Source organism: Grammomys surdaster, unplaced genomic scaffold (assembly GCF_004785775.1).
Source record: "Grammomys surdaster isolate TR1022 unplaced genomic scaffold, NIH_TR_1.0 1164, whole genome shotgun sequence".
Lineage (NCBI taxonomy): Eukaryota > Metazoa > Chordata > Mammalia > Rodentia > Muridae > Grammomys > Grammomys surdaster.
The window spans coordinates 7,606,522-7,633,922 of NW_021605583.1; the positions used below are offsets into that span (position 1 = coordinate 7,606,522).

The following is a 27,401-nucleotide window of genomic DNA, read 5'->3' on the forward strand; positions in this document are numbered from 1 at the left end:
TAATGTCACAAGCCGCTGTCCTCAGAAGCGGCTTACACATCACCTACAGTCCAGGCTTCTGGTTTTACTGTTTTCAATTTATTTTGAAGGTTCTTCAGACTGGCTACTCGAACTGTATAGAAGTACATCAAGACGGACAGGCTTCGGCTCTAGTTAATCTTGCTATGTGATATATTTAAAAGGAGGGGAGGGGGAGGGAAGGAGAGGGGGGAGTGATGTCATGGGTCCTGTCACATCACTCATAACCTAAACGTGTCTGTGACTCTTGTTCTCAAGGCTGAGACTCTGAGACTCTGATTTCATTAATGTGACTTTAGGAGGTGAGGTCTCTGAAGTGGCGCTTTAGTGTTATCAAACCTTAGGACTCAACGTTTTCCTAACACAGTCTGATTACTCTGTCTAACAGGGATTTTCTACATGTTGCTTATTTGACTTGTTTTATGTTTCTGGGGAACGAGCTCAGGGCTGTGGTGTTAAACTCCCTCACTAATGCATCCCAGTCCTGGTTTATTTGATTCAAGATTCAAGGCAAGGGCCGGGCGGTGGTGGCGCACGCCTTTAATCAGCACTTGGGAGGCAGAGGCAGGTGGATTTCTGAGTTCGAGGCCAGCCTGGTCTACAGAGTGACTTCCAGGACAGCCAGGGCTACACAGAGAAACCCTGTCTTGAAAAACCAAAAATAAATAAATAAATAAATAAATAAATAAAATAAAAAAAAATAAGAGAGAGAGAGAAAAGAAAAAAGAGAAAAGAAAAAGATTCAGGCAAGGTCCTTATAGCATTTCCTCCCCCCCTCTCCCCTTCCCTCCTTTTCTCTCTCCTTCCCTTTCCTCCTCTCTGCCCCCCCCCGATTTTTTTTTTTTGTTTGTTTGAAAAAAATCAGGTCATATATCCAGTTAAACAACCCACTTTCTGACTGTCTTTTCATGGTGCTGTGTAACTCTTTCCCTTATCTTTATTTCCTGAAAACTTAAAGTTAGATCTAGAGTACTGATTAAGGTTTGATAGTTCTTGTTGGCAGGAACAGTTCATGGGTAACACTGGGTACGTCTCCTCCTGCCATAGCAGGAGCTGAGTGCTTGTGTAAGGTGTTGATGCTTGATTTTCCCCATCATTCTCTATCAGTTCTCTGTCAGTCTGTTACAGAAGTCTTTTACATCCCTCTCAGGGCCTAGATCCTTTATTCAATTAAGGGTTCCAAAGCATATCATAGTTTTGTCTTCTTTCTGTATTTAGTAGCTGGGAAGACTTTACCAGCCGTTAGTTCACCCTAAAACATAGCTTGCATAGGAAATGAAACATTGTGACATTTTTTCCTGGGGTCATTGTTTCTGTTCACCTCCTACAGAGAGGGCAGTGACAAACCAGAGATGGTTCCATCCAAGACCTGATGAGTGAATCAGTTTATTGAGTCTGCTTACAGGACGATGGGTGACTCAGAGGGTTACATCACCAACAAAGCCTGCCTCTGCCTGCCCGATGACTCAAGAAAGCTGCGTTGTGGCAGTCCTCAGAGTCATGCCTGTGTCCCAGCAATTTGCTTTTTACCCGTAATAGCCTCATATGAAGGTGCCAGAGTCCTGTGAATTCCTTCTGTTTCTCTAGCCTCTTTAGTGCTCTGCCCCCTCCTGGAGGGAGATTTCTGTTTGAGGAAGCTGCTGCGTCACAGGAAGAATCCCCCCCTCCCGCCCCAATGTGTATGTTTATTGTTTGTTTGAGACAGGATTTCTCTGCTTGGTCCTGGCTGTCCTGGGGCTCACTCTGTAGACCAGGCTGCTTCTAACTCACATCTCCCTGCCTCTGCCTCCCCAATGCTAAGAGAGTCTATATTCTTAAAAAATCTCCAAGATGACCAATTAAGGGGTGTGAGTGGATTTCTAATATTTTTGAACTCACAGGTGCTAATGTAAGCCATCAATTGTCACGTGAATAATTTGGTCTCTGGGAGAAGGGAAGAGATAGTGATAAGGTATAGACTAAGAGAGATAAAGTTAGAGTTTTATTGGAAATAACGAGTTTGAAGTATCCCGTGTACCTGTTCATAGTTATGAAAAGGGAACGGTGCCCCAGGCTGAAGCTTAGACGAAACGGTTTCATTGATTCTGTGTTGTCTTCAGTGTGATGTGGAAAAGCTGAGAGACTAGGTGACCAGTCTTGGGAGTGAGAGTGACATCACTTGTGATATGAAGGGTATTTAGTTTTTAATATGCATAAGAAGCAGAACTTTGTCCCCTTGTACACCAATTTTTCCCATTTTGATCTGGTGCTTCCCCAAATGAATTAATGCCTGTGTGTATGTGTTCTCTTTCCATTAGAGTCCCAAGAGTAGCCTGAGAGAGAGGATTTATCTAGAAGAAACCCCAGAGAGAAGCGAAGGAATCCAGGATGCTGTGAGTATGACGTGCACGCAGTGAGTGTCGTTGGCTCTGCTTCTGAGAGGGGATCCAGTGTGACACACTGCTTCGCAGCAGAGCTCTGTCTCCTGACCTTTCCTTGTATTCCAGATGTGCTAGGAGGATCGCATGTGCTGTCTGGGAGAGAGGGGGAGGGACAAAACAAAACCTATTTATTAGACGAATGTAGGAAAGATTTGAATAGGTAGTCCATGGACAGCACACCATGCCATAGTCCATGGCGTTGTTAGTGTGTGACTACAGCACACCATGCCATAGTCCATGGCGTTGTTAGTGTGTGATTACAGCACACCATGCCATAACATTTCCTATTAACTTGTTGGCTTATTTTTTGTTTTTTTTTTTTTGAGATAGGGTTTCTCTGAGTAGCCCTGCCTGTCCTAGAACTTGTTCCGATCCTCCTGCCTCTGCCTCTCAAGTGGTGAGACAAATGGCATGCACCACCAGTGCCTGAGTGCTTTCTGCTTTTATGGTGGACTATTTTGACCTGTTCACATAAACAGAATCACATCACAGTTTTTCTTTGTGACTGACTTATGTCAAGTAGCATAATGTCTTCAAGTTTGTCTTTGTTGTAGCATGTGCCAGAACTTTCTTCCCTTTTAAGACTGATTAATACTCCTCTGCCTCCTCCTCTCCTTCTCCCCTGCATATATTAAGCAGAATATAATATGCACGTATTTAGTAGTTTTAAGTATGTAAGAAACTTAACCCCCCGCATGTATATACATGCTTATGCACCACTGTGATATTTTAGTCCTTCTGAGTATCAACTTAGAGTTGCAATTGCTGGATTTTCATACTCTTGAATAAGATTCTTTCTACTCAGGTCACCAGGCTGGGTGGCAAGTGTGTTTGCTGCTGAGTTCTCAGTGGCCTGGGTTTTACACACTCTCAATAGAATGCTTTAGCATTATGATTTTATTTGTTTGGTATTTTAAATGTTTGGGTGTTTTGCCTGTATATATACCCCTGCACATGTGCGCAGTAGCCAGAAGAGAGGGCATCAGATACCCTGGATGGTTGCATACCACCTTGTGGTTGCTAGAACCTGAATGAAGGTCCTCTGCCAGAGCAGAAAGGGCTCACTAACTGCTGAGCCATCCCTCTAGCCCTTAGATTTTATTTTTTAATGAATGTATTTGAAGTTTTATTGTAAAAGATTCAACAGAATTTTATGATATTATCAACAACATTTTTGAATAGTCAGACACATCAAGTTACAAAATGAAAATGTGACCGTTGTTCAGAATAAATGTCTATTGCTTCATCCAGTTTTTAAAATTATAAAAAAAAAATCTGAGGTTAAAGCAATTTAAAAGAAGAGACAGACCAGGGATGGGGCTCTAGGACATTGGCAGACCCTTGCCTACCATGACCAAGGTCTCTCATGTTTTAGTTCTAGCATCACACAACAGAAAAAGAACTTAAGCCAGTTTTATGTCCTTTCGTTGCTTGGTGTGAGTATGTGTGAATGAATGAATGAATGAATGAATGAATGAATGAATGAAGTTTTAAAAATGTGGCTGCTGTGAGCAAAGGTGCGGTGAGCAAAGATGGTTTATTAGTCTCAGGGAAATGTAGCCCCTCCAACATACACCCACACATACACTGACCTGTTCTGAGGAACAGCCAGTGCTCTTCTGCACACTGACTTTGAATATTTGAGAACCAATACTTAGAAACTAAAGCATTTCAAAGACAATAATAAAATGGAACTCCATGGAAGAAGCCAGCCATGCATTTCTTTATCTGAAATGCTCTCCTTTCTCTGCCTCCCAGTGCAGGATTATAGGTGTCAGCTGCCATTCCCAGGTCTGTAGTGGGGTTTCATTCTGCCCTTGTCTTTGAGCTCAGATTGCCTCTGTCGTTACTAGGACACGCAGTCGCTGGTCGGCAGTCCCTCCACCCGTGGCGCCCCTCACATTATCGGAGCAGAGGATGATGATTTTGGCACTGAGCACGAGCAGGTACGGCCTTGCTGTCAGAAAACACACGATCAGCTTTGTACGATGTCTGATTCGATAGCCGCTCTTTGGAAGTTGAGATAAGTCTTGTTAGTGATGCAAAGGTGAATCGTAAAAGCCCAGCACTTTGGGCTGCTTTTAGCTTTGAACAGTAGAAACTGACACTGCAGACTGTAGATGTGGGCTCATTTGATGGGTACTTGAGAATTTTTCATCTTCTTGGGGTGGGATGTTACTGGATATGATACTTAAAAATAAAGTTTACAAATCCTAGTTAGTCACTGGTGGAAGGAATGTCATTAGCCCAGCTCCTGTCTTTTTAACCAGTGGTCTTGCTAAATTCAGTGAATATTTATAGGAACTTTTTTTGGGGGAGGGGTTTGGGGTTTTTTGTTTTATTTTAATTTTTTTTTCTTTTTGGTTTTTCGAAACAGGGTTTCTCTGTGTAGCCCAGGCTGTCCTGGAACTCACTCTATAGACCAGGCTGGCCTCGAACTCAGAAATCTGCTTGTCTCTGCCTCCCAAGGGCTGGGATTAAAAGCGTGCGCCACCACTGCCTGTCGAGACTCTCTCTCTCTCTCTCTCTCTCTCTCTCTCTCTCTCTCTCTCTCCCTCTCCCTCTCCCTCTCCCTCTCCCTCTCCCTCTCCCTCTCCCTCTCTCCCTCTCTCCCTCTCTCCCTCTCTCCCTCTCTCTCTCTTTCTTTCTTTCTCTCTTTCTTTCTTGTATTAGAAAGGTTTTTGAGGTATGGCCTCATGTAGCCCAGGCTGGCCTAAAACTCTGAATGTAGCTGAGGCTGACCTTGAACTTCCACGTTCCCTTCATCTCCCAGGTGCTGGGATGACTGCTGTGTACCACCATTCTCAGTTTCTAGTTTTTGACAGAAGTGTTTGAAACCCTTAGGAGGCAGGAGGATCATGAGTTTGGAGCTAACCTGCGCTGGCTACATTGCTTTAGTTTCAAAAACAGAAATAACAAAGAATACTTTTGTAATTTTTAAAAAAGCTATCATATTGTTTCTTAGTGATGTGCTCTGTGTTTTCTTCTTTCTACTTTGTGTATCCCTTATTTCTTGTTCTTGCCTGTATTGTGCTGACTAGGACTCCCAGCCTGAGGCTGAGTCAGTTTGGAAGAGCCCTTGCTTTATACAGCTCTCTTATTTTGTAAACACTGAGTTTTTCTTGCTTAAATATGCGGCTGACAGCTGGTTTTGTACATGCTTTTAATTAGGTTAAGAGGTATAAGCTAAAAAATAGTCCTAGCTTGATGAGAGTTTTCTTTTTTTCTTTCTTTCCTTCTTTAAATCTTAACTGGATGTTGAATTTTTTTGAATGACTTAGGGTGATTGGTTTTTCTGATTTACTCTCTTAATAAGACAGATTACATTGATTAATATTAGAATATTGAATTGGTCTTGTGTTACTGGGACCAATCATGACAACCAGTATTATGACCAGTATTATGGCCAGCCATGGCAGGTCAGTCTTTTAAATTTTATTTAGCATTTATTTAGTATATATGTGGATGTGCAAGTGTGTACTCACATGTGCACACATGACACAGTACACATGTGTAGGTCAGGGAAAACTTTTGGGTGGTTCTCTCCTTACACCTTGTCTTGAGGCAGAGCCTCCCTTCCTCTTTCCGCCATTGTGCTGCTTGTGCAGTTTGGGTCAGTTTTCCACGTCCTGTCTCCCATCCAGCTGTAGGGCTGCCGGACTTCTTACAGATGAGTGCCACCACAGCTGGAGGTTTTCAATTACTCATTTACTTATTTCATGTATCCAAGTGTTTGGGTGGGATATGTGTTTATGTACTTTGTGTGTGCCTAGTGCTACAGAGGCCAGAAGAGGGCTCCAGAACCCCTGGATCTGGAGTTAACAGAGGAAGCAAACCCAGGTCCTTTGTAAGAGCAACAAGTGCTCTTAACTGCTAGGTCATCTCTAGCCCTAATATCTGAATTTTTACAAAAAGATAAGAAAAAAAACCATAAGGAAGATAGTAAGTAAGCTTGTAAGCTCAGCACTTGGGAGGCAGAGGCATGAGGACCATGGGTTTGGTAGCATGGACTGCTAGACCAAAAAACCAAAACAAGACAGGAAACAGTAACAGACAAACAAAAAAACAAAATCAGAAACACCCTCCCCCCTAAAGAGAGACAGACAGAAACAGTAAGGGGCCAGCAATGAAACAGACCCCTCAAAAGCACTTTCTAGTATCCTCTTCCTCCATCCACCAAGGCCACCTCCTCAGGTTCCCACCACTTGTCAACTGCACCTTCAGTTGGGAGCTAAGCCCTCAGCCACCATCCTTCCAGATGGAAGCCATTACAGAAGGTCAATGTGAAATTCTGATGGCTGTGTTCAGTTGTCCTTACAAGTGCAGCTTTAACTCAGTTTTCCAGAGTTACTGACGAGTTATCATTTCCCTCTAGATCAACGGACAGTGCAGCTGTTTCCAGAGCATTGAACTGCTGAAGTCTCGTCCCGCTCACTTGGCTGCTTTCTTACACCATGTGGTCTCACAGTTTGACCCTGCAACCTTGGTAATGCATCCTACAGTTCACCTGATTGGGCATCCACATACTGATTCATAGCCCGAGAGCTTTTCATCTGACAAACAAGTAGACAGGCGTATTTTCTAAACCTAGAAGGATAGGCATTTCAAATGTGATTCACTGGATCATCACCTTTCGTGTGTTTTCACTGTGTCTTTTCCATTTCTTTCCCATGACAGCTCTGTTATCTCTACTCAGACCTGTATAAGCAGACAAACTCCAAGGAGACTCGGCGGGTCTTCCTGGAGTTTCATCAGTTCTTCTTGGACCGATCTGCAGTAAGTTGTTGAGTTAATACTGGGTTCTTTCCTTCAGTGCATCCATTGCCCTATTGACCTTGATTTCCTGTCTCCTAACCATGCTGTTGAAGTATATCATGCTTTTGGGTGTACATATTGTATCTCAGTTTCTGATTATACTTGACTGACTTGAAAATAATTTCTAAATTAATTTTTGGTATGTGAATTCTTACAATACAGTTTAGGGACTATATATGTATATTTGGCAATTTATATGTACACGATTAGGTTGGGAAATGAAAAACATAATAGAGATGATAGACACATATGTATATGGATCCAAAGGATGATACTTGGATATTTGAATTCTGAGTGGCCCCTTTGAACATTAGAAATACAGATTTAGCCAAAAAGTGGTAGAAAAGGTTGCACACTGAAATCAGCAAATCGTAGCCCTTTGTTTTACCAATGGAAACGCTAGGGAAATGGCTCAGTTGGTAGAGTGCTTACCACACAGGCATGAAGACCCAAGTTTGATCCCCAGGGTCCACATGAGAAGCTGGATCCTGGGAAGACAGAGACAAGAGGATCTTGGGGGTTTGCTGGCCAGGAAGTCTGGCCAGTCATTGAGCTTGAGGTTTAGTGAGGGATCCCATCACAAACAGTAAGGTGGGCAGTGATGGAAGAAGATACTGCATTGTCTTCCAGCATCCACTCATGTGCTTTGTATGTGCATGTGTGTGCACAGTACATACATACACCATACAAACTTGTTTAAGTCTTACTTTTAAGCTAAATTTTATCATGAGCATTGCTAACTAAGGGTAAATAATAGCCTATAACACTTCCTTGAATGTCTTGTTGCTTGTCCCTTTTCCCTTCACCATTTTTTGTTTGGTCTTTTAAAAGACATTGTTTCCTTAGTGTATGTGTGTGCATACATACATCTGCATATACACGTGTAGGCCAGAGGCCAACGTCAGGTGTCTTCTCTATTGTTTCCCAACTTATGTTCTTCTTCTTCTTCTTCTTCTTCTTCTTCTTCTTATTATTATTATTATTATTATTATAGTTAGCTTTTATCGGTGTGGTTGCGTGTGCACTTGGGCTAAGATGTGAGTATAGAGGTCAGAGGACAACCGGTGGAAGTCAGTTCTTCCACCGTGTGGGTCCCAGGGATTGAATTCAGGTTTTAGGCTTGATAACAAATACCTTACTTGCTCAGCCATCTCTCTGGCCCTCCATATTATTATTTTGAAACCCTGTCTTTCACTGAATCTCAGCTCAGTGATTAACTTAGATTCACTGACCAGCGTGCTCCAGGGATCCTCCTGTGTCTGCCTGCCTAGTGCTCGCTTACGGTCACACACCACTGTGCCCTGCTTTTATGTAGATGGAGCTCAGGTCCTCAGGTCTTCCTGCTTATCTAGCGAGCACTCGACTGTAGGGACATCTCTAGTCATCCCACCCCTCCCCCATTCTTTATCCCTTTAGTTTTGCACAGGGTTTCATGCCAGCCATGAATTCAACTTGTCACTGAAAATGACCTTAAACTTACTGTCTTGCCTCTGTTTCCTAACTGCGGAGATTAAAGGCATGTGCAAGCATAGCTAGTTTTATGAGGTGCTTTACAAGGTGCTGAGATGACGCCCATGCTTCATAAGTGCTAGGCAAACACTGCACGTTTCCAGCCCCGTCTGTTCACACTTGTTCTCTTAGGTGACTGCTTTAGACTCTAGTCTCCATCTCTTCTCTCCAAGATTCCTCAACTGAAGACTTTGCTTTTCATTTCACTGATTTTTTATTTACGCGTATGTTTGTTGTGTGTGAGGGTAATGTACCTTCTGTGTGTCAGTGATTGTGGATGACAGAAGACAGGGTCAGGTCCTAACTGAACTCTGCAAGGTCAGCACATGCTCTTAACCACTGAGCCATGTCTCCAGCCCAGCTCTGACCCTGCTGTTTTCCTGGAAAGAGTGTAAAGCGTGGAGAAAGAAACTAACTAGATATATCACAGACTTCCCTCATACTGTACACCTGCCTGTTGGCTGCTCGTGATCTGTGTCAGCAGCAAAGTTTTAGAAGAATTCATGTTAATGTGTTGATTCTTCTTTCATGTGACAAGTCAAAATTATTTTACTCATATCCATAAAATGAGTTGGTTTTTATTTGATTTCTTTGTGGTGCTGGAATCACATCCCTGTCTTGGTGTGCTAAAAGGTTCTGTTACTGAGCTGCACCGCTACCCCACATGTATTTTTTTGTACTTGTGCTAAAAGAATGTTTCTTTTTTCTGTTTCTCATATTTTTCCTTTTTCCATTTCCTTGAAACAGTCTTTTAGCCCAGGCAGGCCGCAGGCTTAAGATTCTCCCTTCCCTGGTTCCCAAGTGTTGGGATTATAAACATGTATGAACATGTCTTGCCATTTCACTCTTCTTAGGGGCCAGAGACAGCTTGCTCAGCGGTAAAGTGCTTGTTGTGCAAGGCTAAGTACTTGAATTAGATGTTTGCACCCACATAAGAAGCCAGGCGTGGCTGTGCACACTTGTAATCCCAGCGCTAAGAGCGAAAATAAGGACACAAGGATTCCAGGGACTCTCCAGCCAGCCAAGCTAATAGAGTCAGTGAGTACCAGGTTCAGTGAGAACCCTATGTCAAAAGACTAAGGTAGAGAGGTAGCCAGCGTTGGCCTTTACAGATGCATGCATACGTGGGCAGGTGTACACACTTACACATGTGTGCACACATCACATACACACACCAAAATAAATTATGTAATGGTCTCATAATATTTTAACACTGAATTCTTTTCCAATTTAGAACTTTAGATATTTATAAGAATTATTTAAATTTAGGAAGTATATGACTTTTAATAGGTATACAGTATAAAATTACTATTAAAAACCAAGATATTTCCTCTGAATACAAAATAATAAGACTTTCTGTTAAGTTGTTGGGTAAAGAACATTATAGTCTGATAACGACCAAAGTCCACATGCTTATGGGGACAAATCCTGGGTAGAAAGAAGTGTGTCCTAAGAGAGTTGCCTTAGTTCTGCTGCAGGGACTACAGATGGTTACTAGAGATTTAAGACTCAACATGACATCCAGAACTCGACATCCAATACTTTTTCACTGGGAGTATACTGTTGAGATTTTTAAACATTCACCTAAGAAAATTACTGAGAATCACATGGTCTTTAGGATAAGAGTCTCAGATGCAGACATGGAAACCATGCTTACACGAGTCAGGTTTTCCTATGTAGTGGGCGCATTGTTTAGGTTTACCTGTATTATTTCAAGTAATGCGTAACTGGTTATATTGACCAGAGTTTCTAGTAAGCCAGTCTCAGATGTTTACGTGGAGTGGTACTGAAGCGTTCATTCCTCTGCCCAGTAAAATGGCTAGTTACTTCTTCCTAACAGAACTCTGGGAAGAGTTTATTTCCATGTCTAAGCAGTAGACCGGTCCAGGGCTGTGACTCTTGGATGAGCAAGAATGGCTGGATTGTGAAACACCTTTAGGATAAACTTACACACATTCCTCAGTCTCTCCCAGAAGTCTCTGGTGCAGTTCTAACTTTCTTTGCATTGTTTCAGCACTTGAAAGTTTCCGTTCCTGAGGAAATCTCCGTGGATCTGGGTAAGTTTGAAGCACCCACATCCCCGAAGATTAACGTCTCCATCAAAGTGTGGCTCGCCTCAGTTCCGCTGTTTTCTGTTAGTTTAGTCAGGCTACTTTAATCATGTGAATCACAGCTGAAAGAGAGTCTAATACATTGAAAGGACAAGGTCTGGGTTCTGACAGGAAGTGCAGTAACTGCGCTAAGTAAGTTCCCTGGTGTAGTAAGCTCAGTGTGTACTGCGCAATGTCACTGTGTTGCCAGTGTCAGGTTGCATGGGCCATAGCTTTAGATCACTTCATTCCCTTTCTTTATGCAGAAAAGAGAAGACCCGAGCTTCTGCCCGAGGATCTGCATCGCCACTACATTCAGACAATGCAGGAGAGAGTCCAGCCTGAAGTTCAGAGACACTTGGAGGATTTCCGGTAAGTTTACTGTTAAAGAAAACTCGGTATGCTCATGGTGAGTTATTTGTCTTTCTTTTTTTTTTTAATAGGAAAAGCTACATATGAAGTACTTCAGCCCACACTATGTGAACCGTATGGCCTTAGCCCTGTTACTAGACATAATGGGCAACTGAAGTCAGGCTGAATGGGGAGTCTGTCGCCTCCGTTCATGCCCTTTCAGCAGGGAGACGGCTCAGGGCGGCATCTCTGCAGAGTGTGTTCCTTCTAGACATGTGTCAAAAGCATTGACCACCACTAGAGCCCAGACTTGCTGGGTCAAAGTAGGAAACAGGACATCCTGCCTGTCCCTAGTCAGTTGTAGGTAGGGCTGTCTAGACATCTAAAAGGAGATAGTTTGCTCTCTGCTGAGATATTTTTCCCTAACGCATTTAGACAGAAACGCAGCATGGGACTGACGCTGGCCGAGAGTGAGCTGACAAAGCTTGACGCAGAGCGAGACAAGGACCGGGGAAGTCTGGAGAAGGAGCGGGCATGTGCGGAGCAGATTGTCACCAAAATTGAAGAAGTACTGTAAGTCAGAACCTCGTGCAGAGATGCTGCTTTTGCTTGGAGCGCTTTTTAAGCAGACCTGTCAGAGCAGTCAGATTGTACATGGAGAATTATTTGTCATGACACTCGGAAACAGAATTTTTTCCTGTTAGTTTAATGTTCTTGCCTTCTCTTTTCTGAGTGTTGGTTAATGAGTAACTTCAACAGTTGTAGTCAGTGATAAGCGTTAGGTGAATTTGATTCACAGGCCTTGGGAAAGACTCGCAGCCGTAGAACCCGATCACTAATGTCACGGCTGTGAGATGGCGGGGAGGGACCCTTGTGGAGTAGAGCTCTTTGAGTACTTTATTCTGGATGTAGACAGGACCCAAAACACTTAGTTCTTCTCTGTTGTTTCAGGTGTCTGAGCTTAAATAGCAAATCTCTGATTAAATGTGTATGTTTCTTTGATCTTTTTTGATGGTACCTTGGATTGAACCCAGGGCCTTATACCATGTGACTTGCAGATAGATCATTTCCAAATGTACCACTGACTTATGATAGACCATCTCCAATTGTATTTATTTCATTTTAAAATATTTTTGTTTTTAGGATGACTGCTCAGGCTGTAGAAGAAGACAGGAGGTAATATGCTCCCACCGCAAGTAGAGCTGTATTTTCTATCTGCTCTAAAATGACAGTTTCTTTTAACTTCATATATAGACTGTAGGCTCCCTCTGGTGGCCCGTTTTTTATTTGACTCGTAACTCTAGTGTCATGTGAATAGAATCGGTTTGTGTACAGTGTTGTAGTTTCTGCCTTGATTAATTCCCATCACTGGGCCGCTAGGAATCATTTGATGTCTTTATTCTGACCCTCTTTCCCACATCTGAACTCTTACTGTCTGTCTGTAATGGTTTCTCCTCCAGTTCCACTATGCAATACGTCATTCTCATGTATATGAAGCACTTGGGAGTCAAAGTGAAAGAACCTCGGAACCTGGAGCACAAGCGAGGTCGAATTGGCTTCCTTCCGAAGATCAAGGTGCGGTTGGGGTGATGATAGACGGACTGCCTCGCTGTCTCTACACATTTGCGGACAGGGTTTCCTTCCTTCCCAGCATTTACTAAGCTAGCATATCAGCACTGAGGATCATGACAGGTGTAACTTGGTTTCTCTTACCAAGAACTAAATGTCTAGTGAGAAGTCCACACATAGAGAAGCTTATTATTAGGTAATGTGAAGTGTATATGCCTGTCATCTACAAACTAGTGCCTTAGACTTCGACCTCAGGGTGCCCATCTCAGTAATTATCAAGTTTTATTTAAAGTTTGTTAGAGTTTAAAGATGTGTGAAGACCCACATGTCCCTCATGACTACGCCCCTAGCTTTCAGCTCGGTGCCCTCACATACTGTGAGAGTGTTGAATGTCCCTCATGACTACGCCCCTAGCTTTCAGCACGGCACCCTCACATACTGTGAGAGTGCTGAATGGATGGATGATACTGTAAAACAGTCTCTTGACAAACATGTAAATGTTTGTCAGCAAGTGTCTGGAAATTGGCTTCTTATTTTCTAAGAGTATTGTTTCTGTTGAGAGCTGAGTGTGTAGTGCAGGCCTGTACTAACAGCACTTGTGAGTTACAAGCAGGAAGATCCAGAGCTCACAGTCACCCTTGTCTATATAGTGGGCTTAAGGCCAGCCAGGACTACATCAGATGCTGTCTCGCACCAAAAAATGCAAAGATGAAAAATCAGGCATGTTGAGTGTGAGGCTCACACACGGCTATTGGTGCCGTGGTTCTTTTATGAATATTTCACTGTTTCCTTTTAACTGGCCATGAGAATCCCATTGCTGTAGTTGAGAGCAACAACAAGACCTACTGTTCACTTACTGTAATTGTACCTTGAATTTAGCAAAGCATGAAGAAAGATAGAGAGGGTGAAGAAAAAGGGAAGCGAAGAGGATTCCCCAGCATTTTGGGACCCCCTAGAAGACCAAGCCGCCATGACAACAGTGCAAGTAAGTCAAGGCTTGTGGCGCTGTTCCTTGCTGCCTTTCCTCAGAAGTCAGTTTGGTCAGGGGTGCGTAGCTGGAGGCAGCTGCCCTGCCGCTGGTGCAGCTGAAGCTGCACTGCGCCTTGTTCTCCCAGTGCTGTTCCTGAACGGAGCTCACCCATGGTGCTGTATTATCTCTTGTGGACATCCTTATCAGCGACGTGTGCCTGCTCACGCCTGCCCTAGCTTCTCGTCTCTGGTTTCATGCATGCCTGTTCAACTGATGTTCACTCAGTTAAAAAAAAAAAAAAGCGCTGGGCCAGGGAGCTAGCTCAGCTGGTAAAGCTCTTAGAAGAGACAGTCAATCTGTAGAACCCATGCTGAGGGGGAAATACCTAACGTGGTAGCTGGAATCTGAGACTCCAGAGACACGTGGATCCCTGGCCGGCTAGCCTGACCTACGTACTAGGTTCCAGGTGAGCAGGAGGCTGTGTCTTAAACAGACTGTGGACTTTGACTGAGAAATGTAAATGGTGCTCAGAGTTGTTTCATTCAGACCTGTGCGTGCACACGTGCGCGCACACACACACACACACACACACACACGGTCATGGATCACTCCACCATGACTTGTGTAATCTCTTTGTACTTACTGCTATTCACTCTCTCCGTACTTCTGTGGTTTCCATGTGTCCACTGTGCTTTTTCTGATAGCCTGCCGCATCCATCTGCAGAGAGAGATCAGACCGCCAGACAGGGTGGCAGCAGAGATAGAGGTGGTACTGTGAAGATAGCAGCCTGTGCTGTGCTTCTCATCTGAGATTCTGATGAGCTGGGTTGACAGTTCAGTTGGAGAGCAGTCTCCAGGACATGGAGAGTCCTCCTGCGAGTGCCAGTAGCATGGGTCAGAAGTTGTGACAGTCAGGGGAATCTCCATAGAAGGAGATGGACTTAGATTCGGGCTGCACAGAGGTGTAAGGTGGCAGAAGAGATGGCCTGAGAGAACCTGATGTGAGCAAGAGTAAGGAACAGGGCAGACTGTGCTCCAGCCGTGATGTTGTGAATACACAGGGAAAAGTGCAGGGGGAGAACCCTCACAGATACAGGAGAACCCTCACAGGTAAAGGAGAACCCTCACAGATACAGGAGAACCCTCACAGATACAGGAGAACCCTCACAGATACAGGAGAACCCTCACAGGTAAAAGAGAACCCTCACACAGATACATGAGAACTCTCACAGGTAAAGGAGAACCCTCACAGGTAAAGGAGAACCCTCACAGATACAGGAGAACCCTCACAGGTAAAAGAGAACCCTCACACAGATACAGGAGAACTCTCACAGGTAAAGGAGAACCCTCACAGGTAAAGGCTGCGTCTTTGTTTTTACAGTCTGTGCTCCAGTGGTGACATTGTGAATACACAGGGAAAAGTGCAGGGGGAGAACCCTCACAGATAAAGGCTGCATCTTTGTTTTTACAGAAGATAAAACTGTCTGCTAGCATTCCCTCTGCCTCCACTGCAGATGCTTTCGCCAGCTTCTCTTCCTGTGTTCTTTCTTCCCCTACTCCATCTCTCTTACTTTCCTTCTCTGCTCTCCCCTTCCCTCCCCTCCCTGTTTCTTGCCGTGTGTAATGACTGTGGATGATCTCAGATATTTCCTCCCACCCCTTTCCCTCCTCTCCACCACTTTGCAGCATGTGCGCCCCTGACCACGTGCACCCCTGACCGTTGTCGCTGCTCTCTGTTCAGTTGGCAGGGCCATGGAGATACAGAAGCTACGCCACCCGAAGCACTTGTCTACACCGTCGTCTGTGAGTCCTGAGCCTCAGGACCCTGCCAAGTTGCGCCAGAGTGGAGTAGCCAATGAAGGAACAGACACTGGGTACCTGTCTGCCAGTTCCACGTCCTCTGCCACCTCAGTGGCTGCTCTTTCCCAAGAGGGAGGGAGAGAGACTGATACAGGTGAGTCATGCATTAGAGTAAACAATGGAAGAAATGTTTGGAGAAATGGAAGATTTTAATTGAAAGTGGATCCCAGTTTCGTTTGATTTAAATATTAGTATTCTATATGGACATATGCTGAATGATAGTTTTTTATTTTCCTAAAAAGCAAAATTCCAAAACACTGCCTGAATTCTAGAGGAGTTGACTATGCACAGATGCTACCATTTGAGGCTTATAAGATGCATGAGGAAAGTCACAAAATGAGGAGCCCTTGGGGGAGGTGATACAGCAAGAGTCATCTTCAAGAGGCAGAAGCAGAGGGATCGAAGGTTCAAGGCCATCCAGGCACACACTTGGAGGCTGTCCCTAAATAAGAAGAGAAGACACAATACCAGTAAAAGTTGGAAAATTCCTTCATTCCAGGAAATAAAAGATAAGGGGAATTGAGGAAACTGGCTAGTTGTTATTGGCAAATACGTGTTGTGTTTTCTCAAGGAAGCAGAGTTGGGGCTTAATGAAAACACTTGATACAAACTTAAGGGAGGGATGGAGAAGAAGGCTGCTCAGGAAGGAAGGCACACTGGGCGCACGGTACCTTGAGGTGTGTCACCTAGCTGATCAGATGCACCCTCCACCGTGTGAGTTCCAGGATCAAACTCAGCCTGCCAGGGTGGCAGCAAACACTTTTATTTTATCATGATGGGCCCCAGATAAATTTTAAAGAAAATCTATAAACATGAGACCCTGGAGACGGTATTTTTTTAACATTAATGATAATTTGTCCAGATCAAATATTTGGACCAGAGCTATTTCCACACAGTAGGAAAGGGGGAAAAAAAAAGCTAAGTCAGCTATACAGTTTTTCATTCTTAAACATGAATGTCATTCCTCATTCCTAGAAACACTTGCTTGTTAGGATTAAGGCATAAGGCAACACACAGCTCCAAACATTTAGACAGTGACATAAAAACCCCTAGAGGAACAGCTTAATTCTGATAATGCACAAGAACTTTAAAAATGCCTCTAAAGTAGTACACTTGGGAACATTAAAGAAATGATAAAGAATAGAGTCCCACAAAAGTATTTCTGAGATAAATGTTACTTAAAAGTTAAAATATAGTAGAATATTGTTATAATTGCTGTGTGATAATCACCAGGTTTAGTGGCACAGTGCAGAAAGTATCCCATCTGTTTGTGAGCGAAGACCTTGTAGCTGCCTGGCTAAGTGGCTCTAACTTGAGGTCTCTGAGGAGGGCAGGGAGCATCCTCCTCAGGACCGCTCAGATGGAGCCTCAGCATGGACTCTCTCAGGAGTTGCTCCAGTGTTCCAGGATGCCATAGCTGACTCTTTAGACTGATGTAAAGGAGGGGACAAGAACAGAGTTCTGCTGTCACCTGAGCCAGTTAGAGGCAAGTCACCAAGTCATCCATACTTCCGGGGAGACAGACCAGAGTCCATTCCTGAAGGAGAATCAAGTTTATGAACATGTTTTTAAATCACTACAGTTGCCAGTATTTAAAGGGCTATTTGTGTGTAGAATCCCTGAAAGTACTGTTTTCCAGTGCATGTAAGAATTAAAAACAACAACAGAACTACAACAGAACCCCAGAAATCATGGGGACTCGAGAGAGATCCTATCTCTTCCTCAGAGGCAGCAGAGACGGTGGAGGAGGGGCAGAGAAAGTAGGGAAGGGTTCCATGAGTTGGGAATAACGTGCACTTTTACTAGAAAGGGAGAGGAGAACCAGCCGCTGCTAATAACGTGTTACTTAATCGATGAGGAATCCTGGAAGCTTGAGAGCGAGAGAGAGAGTGAGAGAGAAAGCGAGAATCGTGTTTATCTGTTGCTCCTTGGAATACTGAGTGGTGGAATAGAAAAGAACACAGCTTTTGGCTTTCTGCAAGAAAATGGCTTTTACTTTTAATTGTGTATCTTAAATTGTCTGTCAAAAAGGAAGAATGAACAAAGACATTTTCAGATATGTAATCATATAAAGTTTAACTGAAACGCCTCACTCCTCCTGTAGTGTTTGAGGCTATACTTCTGCACGTTGAGAAAAGAGTTAAAGTCAGTCCTGGGATGCAGGAGACAGCACGGAAGAGTAGCAAAGGCAGTGACGGTGACACAGCCACTGAACCAGTAACATAGAAACACCCACTCACACCTACACGACACACACAGAAATGAAGGAGGAGTCTCAAGCAGTTGGTAGTATGAGGTAGAAGAAAAAAACTGAGACATGAGAAAATTATATTACTTTGCCAATAAAGGAAAAGATTTAGGAGTACAAAGAAAAACAATTGTTAAGAAAGTAAGTCAGTTTTGAACCATGAAACAATCTAAATGCTGTGGCACATGCATCTACTCCCAGAAATTGGGACATGGGCCACTTTGGGCTACATAGCGAGACCCTATGTCAGTAACAAAATGAGGGCTGGTAAGCTGGCTCAGCAGGTAAGGTGCTTGCCATCAAGCCCGACCACCTGAGCTGGATCTCTGGACCCCCACATGGCTGACTGAGAAGCAGCTTCTGCAAGTTGTCCTCTGACTTGTACGTGTATATCTTGCACACACACACACACACACACACTCGTACACACACACGCACGCACGCACGCAGCTGATAGAGTGTGACTCTAGTGTAAGAAGCACCCTATGTTAAGTAGCCAAGGACTTGCATAAATGGGGGCAGTAAGAAAGAAAATACTCAGACCAGCATACTTCTTAACCCGACAGGGACAGTCTGCATCTGTGCCGCAGGTTGTATTTGACAGTATGCATACGGCCGTATAATGAAAATATAGTCGATTGGTTTCCAAGCATTTAGAATTTCATTGAGACCACAGATTAGAAGTGTAAGGAGAATAGGAAAGGGAAATATATGGACATTAAATCCCTAGCCTGAGATACACGAGAGCTAATGTTCTCCTTGATGTAGTAAAATGGCTCCATGGTTGGAGTTCTGTAATGCCTCATTACCCAACCAGTGCTGACATAACCATCAAGCCCTGGAAGGGGCAGAGGGGGAGCGGAATGCCTAGAGAAAGAGAGAGAGATGATAAACAGTGTTACTTGGAATTGGTCCACTCTAACAGCTGGCATCAGAAATGAGAAAGGAGGAGGCAGGAGGCGGCTGCTCCCCGTCACAGGACATGCTGCTTGTCTTGCCTTTTAAAGATTAATTTTCATAGTTTCATTGATGTGCACCTCGCGTCTTGACCGTCTCCTTCCTGCCTGCCTCCCTCCTGTCTCCACTCACCACGCCTCTCCTCATGTTTAGTCATTTGTTCTGTGGCTCCCTGAGTTTAACCAGGGCCGTCTGTGTGACCTCGGAGCCTAGGGGCCTCAGCAGAGAATATATAACCGAAGACAAAGATTCCACCTCTCCCCAGATCGAGGGAGGGCATGTGTGGAATTCAGAGACCTTGTAGAAGTTGGGATTCTGCCTCATTCGAGAGTCAGCCTCGGGTCATCTGGTGCGTGCAAGCACCTACCTACCTTCCGCACCATCTCAGCGCTGCAGCGCCTCTGCCCTGCGTTTTAAAGAGAATACTTTAAAAATGATTTTCTTGTCAGGCATGGAGGTGCATGCTGTTAATCCCATCTCTCAGGACACAGAAGCTGGCAGATCTGTGGGAATTTAGGGCCAGCTACGGGCCACATAGTATCTCAAAAAAAAAAAAGAAATATTTTCCCCATTTGTGTGTTAGTGCATTTGGAGATTTTTATATGCTAATTTTTTATTCTCTCTAGCCTATTTAAATAGAAGGTGGCTATGATTTAGGCTAAAGTTCTGGGGAATTGATTAGATGTTTTGGTTATTGCTATTGCTGTTTTATTTTAGACAGTTAGTGACTCTGACTTTTGTTATCTTAGGAGCAAAACAAGTTGGAGAAGCATTGGCACCTGGAGACTGCCTGGACAGCACCCCTCGCGTCCCTAACACTGTTTTTGACTTCCCCCCTCCTTTGTTAGATCAAGTGCAGGAGGAGGAGTGTGAAGTGGAGAGGTAATTCATAGAGCTTGGTGCATGGCTTACGTTCTTGACCTATCCCTTTTACCGTATGGCAGCGCTTCCTCTTAAATTGTTTAGATAGAAAGTCTTGTTGGTAGTAAATATTAAATCCTACTAAAAAAAATTTTGTTATGTTAAATAACTTCTGTATCTTGGGTACATCTTTCTTTTTTGTTTTTTATTTATTGTTGTTTTTGTTTTTTTGAGACTGGGTTTCTCTGTGTAGCCCTGGCTATCCTGGAGCTTGCTCTGTAGACCAGGCTATCCTCAAACTGCCAAACTCAAAATCCACCGGCCTCTGCCTCCTGAGTGCTGGGATTAAAGGTGTACACTGCCACTGTCCAGCTGAGTCTGTCTTTCTTGGTCTCTGTTTTGCTCTCCTGTGATTCCTTATTCTCTATTGTTTTAGGGTGCCAGAACATGGAACCCCAAAACCCTTTCGAAAGTAAGTAAATCTTAAGTAGCTTTCATTTAAATAGAGCCTCTCCCCTATAAAGTCCTAACTCCACGTAAAGGAAAGAAACCCTGTCCATAGTCTGTGAGTGTAAAGGCAAGCTCTCAGTAAACCCAGACCATTGGAGGGCAACAAGCAAGTGTACATACAGGAAGAAGCCGTTTCCTAGGAGAGGAGAGTGTCGTAGGCTCAGTGCTGAATCAGACGCAGACGTCCGCCTGGTTTACAATAAATGTTTGCTCATGAGGTTGGGCTGATTGCTCAGCTGTTAAAGTGTGAGGGTCTCAGTTCAGATGGTGAATACCCATATGAGAAGTCAGACATGACAAGACCATCACAAGGAATAAAGTGAAGGGCAGTCAGGGGTGACACCTGAAGACCTCTGGCCTCCACATCCATGTGCACACTTACATATGAGCATCTGTACACACATGAACATCTGTACACACATGAACACACAGAAGACTTGTGAGTCTCCCTTGTCCACCTGAAGCCCCCAGCCAGGTTTCCCATTGTCTGTTTATTTCTTAGGTTTGACAGCATTGCCTTTGGAGAGAGTCAGAGTGAGGATGAGCAGTTTGAGAATGACCTGGAGACAGATCCACCCAACTGGCAGCAGCTTGTTAGCAGAGAAGTGCTTCTGGGACTGAAGCCGTCTGAGATCAAAAGACAGGAAGTGATCAATGGTAAGTTTAATCACTCTGCTGCTGGCCAGAGATTTACAAGAATGAAGCAGATCGCTCAGCCTTGGAATTTGCTTTATCTTCTATTGGCCTTTTGTTTTAAACAGACAAAATGAAACCAGATTGGTTACCTTTGAGCCTTTACGTAGAAACAGTACAAGTGATGGTCCTATTTGTGTTTAGCTTTCAGGATCCTGAAGATCCATAACATTATAGGTACGGAATTTGAAACAAGTCAGTGGGACACTTTAAGGTTATGTCGTAGGCATAGATTATTAGGAGTGAGCTCAGCTTAAGGAGATTAGCTGAGCAACAGGCATAATGAGAGCACAGGTGGGATTCAGGTCACCCACGGACAAGTCACAGGCCATTATTGAGGGGGCTCAAAGCAGGAGCTCAGTGGAGTCAGTGCCATCACACCTACAGTGGAGCGGAGAGAGTGAGGTGCCTGTGCCCTTCCTCTTGTGCTCATCTAGCCTTCTCCTGCCCTATACAGTCCCAGACCCTGCCTAGGGGATGGTGCTGCCCATGGTGTGCTGGGTCCTACAGTAGGCCTGTTACCAGGACCACCCCACCCCAGATACACCCACAGATTAACCTGTTCCAGGCATTTACTCAATTAAGACTCTTTCCCCAGGTGGTTCTAAGTTGTGGCAAGTTGACATCACAGTTACCCTAACATGTACGTAACAAGTATGTGACATGTATGCTGTACCCTCTGCTATCACTATGACTTGATTTCAATACATATCTTATTTTTGATGACAATGAGATTTAGTAAAGTTACACAATGACTCCAGAAATGAGGTTTTATGGGCAAATACAGAAAATTAAAGTACTATTACTTTAGAAGAGTGCTTAAGGCTATCTGTTATTAGATTTTACTGTATTCTGCTGTTATAAATTCATATTGTAAATGAGTTTGGGAGTATCTGTTAATTAACTTCCTAATATGAAATATTTTTGAATGATACTTTTCATTATTCTGCTGTGTAGGAAAATTTCATGAATCAGTTTGGTTTTTAGAGACATACCATCCTTTCTTAACATTAAATTTATTACATAATGCATTTGTTACCTAATAACAATGGAAGACTAATTTGGTCCCATGGAATGAGTCTAAATAAAGCAACATTCTGTATCTCCTTCTCCCCTCCTCTGCCTAGAATTGTTCTATACTGAGAGAGCTCACGTCCGAACCCTGAAGGTTCTGGACCAAGTATTCTATCAGCGATTGTCCAGAGAAGGGATTCTGTCGCCATCAGAACTACGCAAGATCTTCTCAAACTTGGAAGATATCCTTCAGCTTCATGGTAGGAGAAGTTGGCTTGTGGTCGTCGTGTCTGCGTTTCCAGTAGAGAAAGGACTCTGACTGTGTAAAAGTGTCTCTACAGCACATTACGAATGACCTCACAGAGTTTATTGAGGACCTAGCAAAGAAAGGCGATTGGAGCTTTTGACTAAATATTTTCCCTATAATTTTATACAAGTCTTTGTGTGTACAAGTGGCCTTTTGTATACATATGGGCTTTTCTAATCTAAAGTTAGTATTTAAAATGAAAAACACAAATAATGAAAATTACCCTTGATAATAATCCTATCAATTACTATGTGTAGTTTTAAAATTCATATCACATCTAATGATATCCATGTAAATATATTTTATAAATAGTAAAATTAAAGGAATGGGTAGATGATTTTCAGCAGTGTGCTAGCTCCTAACAACAGAGCCTTAAGTGTCCAGGAGGAGCGTTTGGGATCGAGCTGTGTGTGCTGTGTGCAGATTAAGGGAGTCTGGGGTAGCTATGCTACTCGGAAAACTTAAAACCACTAAAGGTAGCTGCTTCATGCTACCAGTAGTTCAAACTGAAATAAGTCTGGACTTAACCTTTTTTTTTTTTTCCTCCCTTAGTTGGGTTGAATGAGCAAATGAAAGCTGTCCGAAAAAGGAATGAGACCTCTGTTATTGATCATATCGGAGAGGATCTGCTCATCTGGGTAAGGAAATTGAGAATGTCTTTTAAATATTTTTATAGACATTTGATCAAATTTGGGAGTAAGTAATAAATGTGTCCAAACTAAACACATCCATTTTGTAGAGTTAATATGCAAAGTTGAAAAGTGTTCTGAGTATTGTTTTATTGGTTAGTTCTAATCAATATGTAGTCAGACTCAGTGCTTGATCTCATTGAGATGCAGATACACTAGTTCCTTATGTCTTAAAGGAGAAAGAGTAATGCATCCTGTCAGGTGAAATGGCACAGAACGTTTACCATCTTCTGTTGTTCAGATCTTAAACAGGTACTGACAGTATAATATTAGGCAGTTACACTTCATAAGTGTCAGTAGTGAAAACGACTTAAACTTATTTCCAATATAAGGAAAAAATTCAGAGGCTATCGTAACTGTCAACTTGTCCCTGTCTTTCTGTCTAACTGTCTGTACAGGTTTATTTTGTTGTGTGTACATGATTGTTTTGACTGTATGGATGTGTATGTACCATATGTATGGCTCATGCTCACAGAGTAGAGAAGAAGGCATTAGATCTAGTTTGGATTCCGTGGAACTGTAGCTATAGACTGCTGGGAACTGAACCTAAGTCCTCCACAAGAGCAGCAAGGGCTCTTAATCACTCAGCCATCTTGCCAGCCTCTGATTGTCAACTTACAGTGAACAAAACTGTGTATAGTTGGAGAGACAGTGGCATTTAAGACACATAGCTTCTGCTGTCACACAGTGTACGGTGGAAAAACTGTGGGAGTTTGTTTTGTTTTAGACAGTGTCTCAGCAGTTAGACCCGACTGACCGGGTACTTTGTAGCCCCAGTTGATCTGGGGCTCACCTAGATCTGTCTGCCTCTGCTCCCAAGTGCTGAATTGAGGAGAGGCAGGGCAGGGAAGAGAGAGGAGAAAGAATGTTTAGAGAGTTTTTTTCCCAGTCTTGGTCCCTAGGTGACCACAGAACTGCTAGGGTCCCAGCCTTTTCTTTATAAACCCAGCTGTTCCTCGTGTTCCTAGTCCCTGAGGAATAACCTGCCAGTCTCATCCTTCAGCATTTACTTTTCAGTGCTAGTGACTGAAGTCAGGGTCTTGTGACACAAGTGTTCAATCACTGAACCACGTTCTTAGCCTGAGCATCCCTCCATAAGAGAATGACAGCACACACTTTGGCCAAACAGTTAGAATACCACTTTATGTATCCTACTTGAAGAAAATAGTTCATCTACAGATACGCTACAAAAGAACATTTTATAGACGGCCTTCCTATATGATAGACTTTTGGAAATGTGGAATACTGTACAGAAAGCCCTCTTAGCTAAGCACAAAGCACTTGTTTGCAAGTGTAAAAGTAGTAGGAAAGCTAGCTTTGATGTTCTATGTGCAATACCCACACTCAGGACACAGGCAGGACGGCTGGGCGTGTGAGGCCAGCCTGGATAGCCCAGTGCCGTGGTTCTTAGCCTGTAGGTCATGATCATCACCCTTTGCAGAGGTCACCTAAGGCCATTAGAAGACACAGATACATACATTACAACTCATAACAGTAGCAAGATTACAGTTATGAAGTAGCAGTGAAGGTAATTTTGTGGTTGGAGGTCATTACAGCAGGAGGAATTGTGTTAAAGGGTCAGAGCATTAGGAAGGTTAGGAACCACTCTAAAGCAAAAGTTAACAAAATAGAGGTGATAGTGTACAACAAAAAAGTTTTCTTTTTGACTTATAAGACCACCTCATAAGTAAACCTACAGATTAATTATTATAAACAAATTTCCAAGAGCAAGATGCTAGTAAGAGGCATACTATATATGCACATATGTTATATATTTGCAAGAGAGCTTTACAAGTTCATGGATCTGTGCCCAGGCCCTCTAGTCCCTGCACAGATGACGCAGTGGGGAATTTTCTTTGCGTTTCCACTCGGCTGGTGATGATAGTGTATCATCTCACAATGAATAGGAGAGAACGCTCCTAGCACGTGGATTTCCTTGTAGAGCGATAGGAGTGTTCTTGCAAAGGAGTCAGAGTCTATGAAATTGAACTAGGAACCCCAGACTCCAGGCATGTTGTGCCTCTTACTCTCCAGATGTCACCCTAACTAATTTGAAAGCAGTGTAGCCCGAAAGGTAATGTGTTATAGGCTACTGGCACAAAACCATTGGCATATGGCCTCTGGCATCAGGGTGAGTCCTTAGTGTGACGCCATCCCTCCTGCCTCTACATACAAAGCTGTCTCTTGCATCTGGGAACGCCCCCTGGGATGTCGAAAGGACCGTGGCTGCCTTCATCTTACTTGGCCTCACGGATGCTCAGTGTTTCTTTCTCTTTTCTCTGCGCTCTTGTCACAGTTCAGTGGACCAGGGGAGGAGAAGCTGAAACAGGCTGCGGCCACATTCTGCAGTAACCAACCTTTTGCCCTGGAAATGATCAAGTCTCGTCAGAAAAAGGATTCTCGATTCCAGACTTTTGTGCAAGTAAGTTGAGCAAGTTATATGATCCCCGATAAGTTTTATATTAATTATGGGATAAACTTGAGGAATGCTGACTTACAATGTCCATCTATTTTAACATTAATTTCCCCCTTCATTTATGTTTTTATTTTATGAACATGGGTGTTTTGCCTGAATATATGTTTGTGTACCAAGTATGTGCATGGTCTTGATAAGCCATTGAATTCCCTGGGGCTGCAGTCACATTCAGCTGTTGCCACATGGGTGCTGGGAATTGAACCTGGCTCCTCTGGAAGAGCAGCCAATGCTCATAACCACTGGGCCATCTCTTCAGTCCCACCCAATATGTTAGCATTTTAAAAGAGCTTTATTTTGCATCTTAAATTACTGGAAGAAATAAAGATATTTTTGGAATGATGAATAATAAAAATATATATGAAAATTGAAATATTTGACATAGATATCCATGTTTCCATACCAGTTTTAATTAGGAAACGGCTATATTCAGTTGTTCTGTGGTCTCAGCAAGTATTCTCCACTGAGCTATAGGCCTAGCCCTTTTTATAGCTTTTTGTGGTAAGGTCTTATTAAATTCCCCAGGCTTCTTGCTCTGTCTGTACCTCATGCTAGCCATGAGTTTACAGGCCTGTGCTACCCCATCTGGCTCATACTCACTTTTGAAAAGCATGTTGTTTAAGTTTGAGGTATTTTTTTTTATCAGGCTTCGGAGGATTGTAACAGTACTGGGGTAGGGATGGGAGGAGACAAGAGTCTGGAACTGTGGCCCGGGGCTGTCTCCAGCCACCTGCTGTTTTATAAATACAGTTATTTGGACACCATGCATCTGTTCCCTGTCGCTGCATTTTAAGCAGCAGTCACAGTTTCTGTGGTTTAAGAGTATGGCTACAGTGTAACAGGACCCTTGTATTTTATCAAATGTACTCTAGAGTTGCAATCCTCACCTGAAGCTTGTTTAAGCCAATGGCTGATTTTTTAAAATTAATTTATTAATTTTTATTTTTTTGTAAATGCAAAATGAGGTCCTGCTTTCTGGCTCGTTGTTGGCCAGGAACTAGTCCTAGCTCCTCAGATACCTGTCTCTCTTCCTGTGGCCTTTGAGCAGTCGACAAAGTTGGATTTTTGCTTTTTTTCCAAGTCAGTAGGTATGCTTTTTCCTCTTTTTGATTAAATCAAGTGATAGTAAGCTAATTCTAGAATAGACTCCACCCACACTCAAGGGAATGGAGTCACACACACCCAAGAATGAGAATCTTGGAGGACACCGTATAGGTTTATTTTTTATTACATAAGAACACCTTAAAGATTTATATTTTTATATAAATTCAGTGGAGAATCCTTTTTTTTTTTTTTTTATTGGATGATTTATTTACATTTCCTATGTTGTCCCCTTACCCCATCCCCCACCACCCCCTCGGAACCCCCAATCCCCTCGCCCCTCCTCCTTCTTCTCTGTGGATGTAACCTCTATCTACCCCCCCCACTCCCACCTCCCCACCCTCAAAATTCCCACCCCCTGGGGCATCCAGCCTTCATGAGGTCAAGGTTCTCTTCTTCCACCTATGCCCAGCAGGGCCCTCCACTTTTACATATTCAGCTGAAGCCCTGGATCCCCCACTAAGTGCTCCCAGGCTGGTGGTTTAGACCCTGGGAGCTGTGGTTGGTTGGTATTGTTGCTCTCCTCATGGGGCCACAAATCCTTTCAGCTCCTTCAGTCTTCACTCTAACTCCTCTATTGAGAACCCCATGATCAGTTCAATGGCTAGTTGTGAGCATCTGCCTCTGAATATGTCTGACTCTTGAAGGCCTCTGAGGAGATATCCATATCAGGCTCTTATCAGCATGCACTTCCTGTCTTCCACATCAGCGTCTACCTTTGGTGATTGCACATGGGATAGATACTCAGGTGGAGTGGTCTTGAGACGGCCCCTCCTTCAGTTTCTGTCCCTCACTTTGTCTCCATATTTGCTCCCTTGAGTATTTTGTTGCTCCTTCTAAGAAGGACCGAATCACCCTCACTTGGTCTTCCTTCTTTATGGGCTTCATGTGGCCTGTGAGTTGCATCTTGGGCATTTCAAGGTTCTAGGCTAATATCCAATAATCA

General features: G+C 43.4%; 1 protein-coding gene across 3 annotated transcripts in view; it reads left to right on the forward strand.

The window, feature by feature from the left end:
• Nucleotides 1-27,401, forward strand: part of Arhgef12 (Rho guanine nucleotide exchange factor 12) — a 131,378-nt gene that overhangs the window by 86,022 nt on the left and 17,955 nt on the right. For all 3 annotated transcript variants that reach the window (XM_028783849.1, XM_028783850.1, XM_028783851.1), the window contains 17 exons: nucleotides 2,316-2,390; nucleotides 4,292-4,384; nucleotides 6,814-6,924; nucleotides 7,116-7,214; nucleotides 10,777-10,819; nucleotides 11,119-11,224; nucleotides 11,639-11,776; nucleotides 12,347-12,379; nucleotides 12,664-12,778; nucleotides 13,652-13,757; nucleotides 15,484-15,696; nucleotides 19,557-19,689; nucleotides 20,105-20,140; nucleotides 20,681-20,835; nucleotides 21,999-22,145; nucleotides 22,745-22,830; nucleotides 25,178-25,303. In XM_028783849.1, the coding sequence (XP_028639682.1) occupies nucleotides 2,316-2,390; nucleotides 4,292-4,384; nucleotides 6,814-6,924; nucleotides 7,116-7,214; nucleotides 10,777-10,819; nucleotides 11,119-11,224; nucleotides 11,639-11,776; nucleotides 12,347-12,379; nucleotides 12,664-12,778; nucleotides 13,652-13,757; nucleotides 15,484-15,696; nucleotides 19,557-19,689; nucleotides 20,105-20,140; nucleotides 20,681-20,835; nucleotides 21,999-22,145; nucleotides 22,745-22,830; nucleotides 25,178-25,303 (1,815 nt within the window). The remainder of the gene's footprint in view (nucleotides 1-2,315; nucleotides 2,391-4,291; nucleotides 4,385-6,813; nucleotides 6,925-7,115; nucleotides 7,215-10,776; nucleotides 10,820-11,118; nucleotides 11,225-11,638; nucleotides 11,777-12,346; nucleotides 12,380-12,663; nucleotides 12,779-13,651; nucleotides 13,758-15,483; nucleotides 15,697-19,556; nucleotides 19,690-20,104; nucleotides 20,141-20,680; nucleotides 20,836-21,998; nucleotides 22,146-22,744; nucleotides 22,831-25,177; nucleotides 25,304-27,401) is intronic.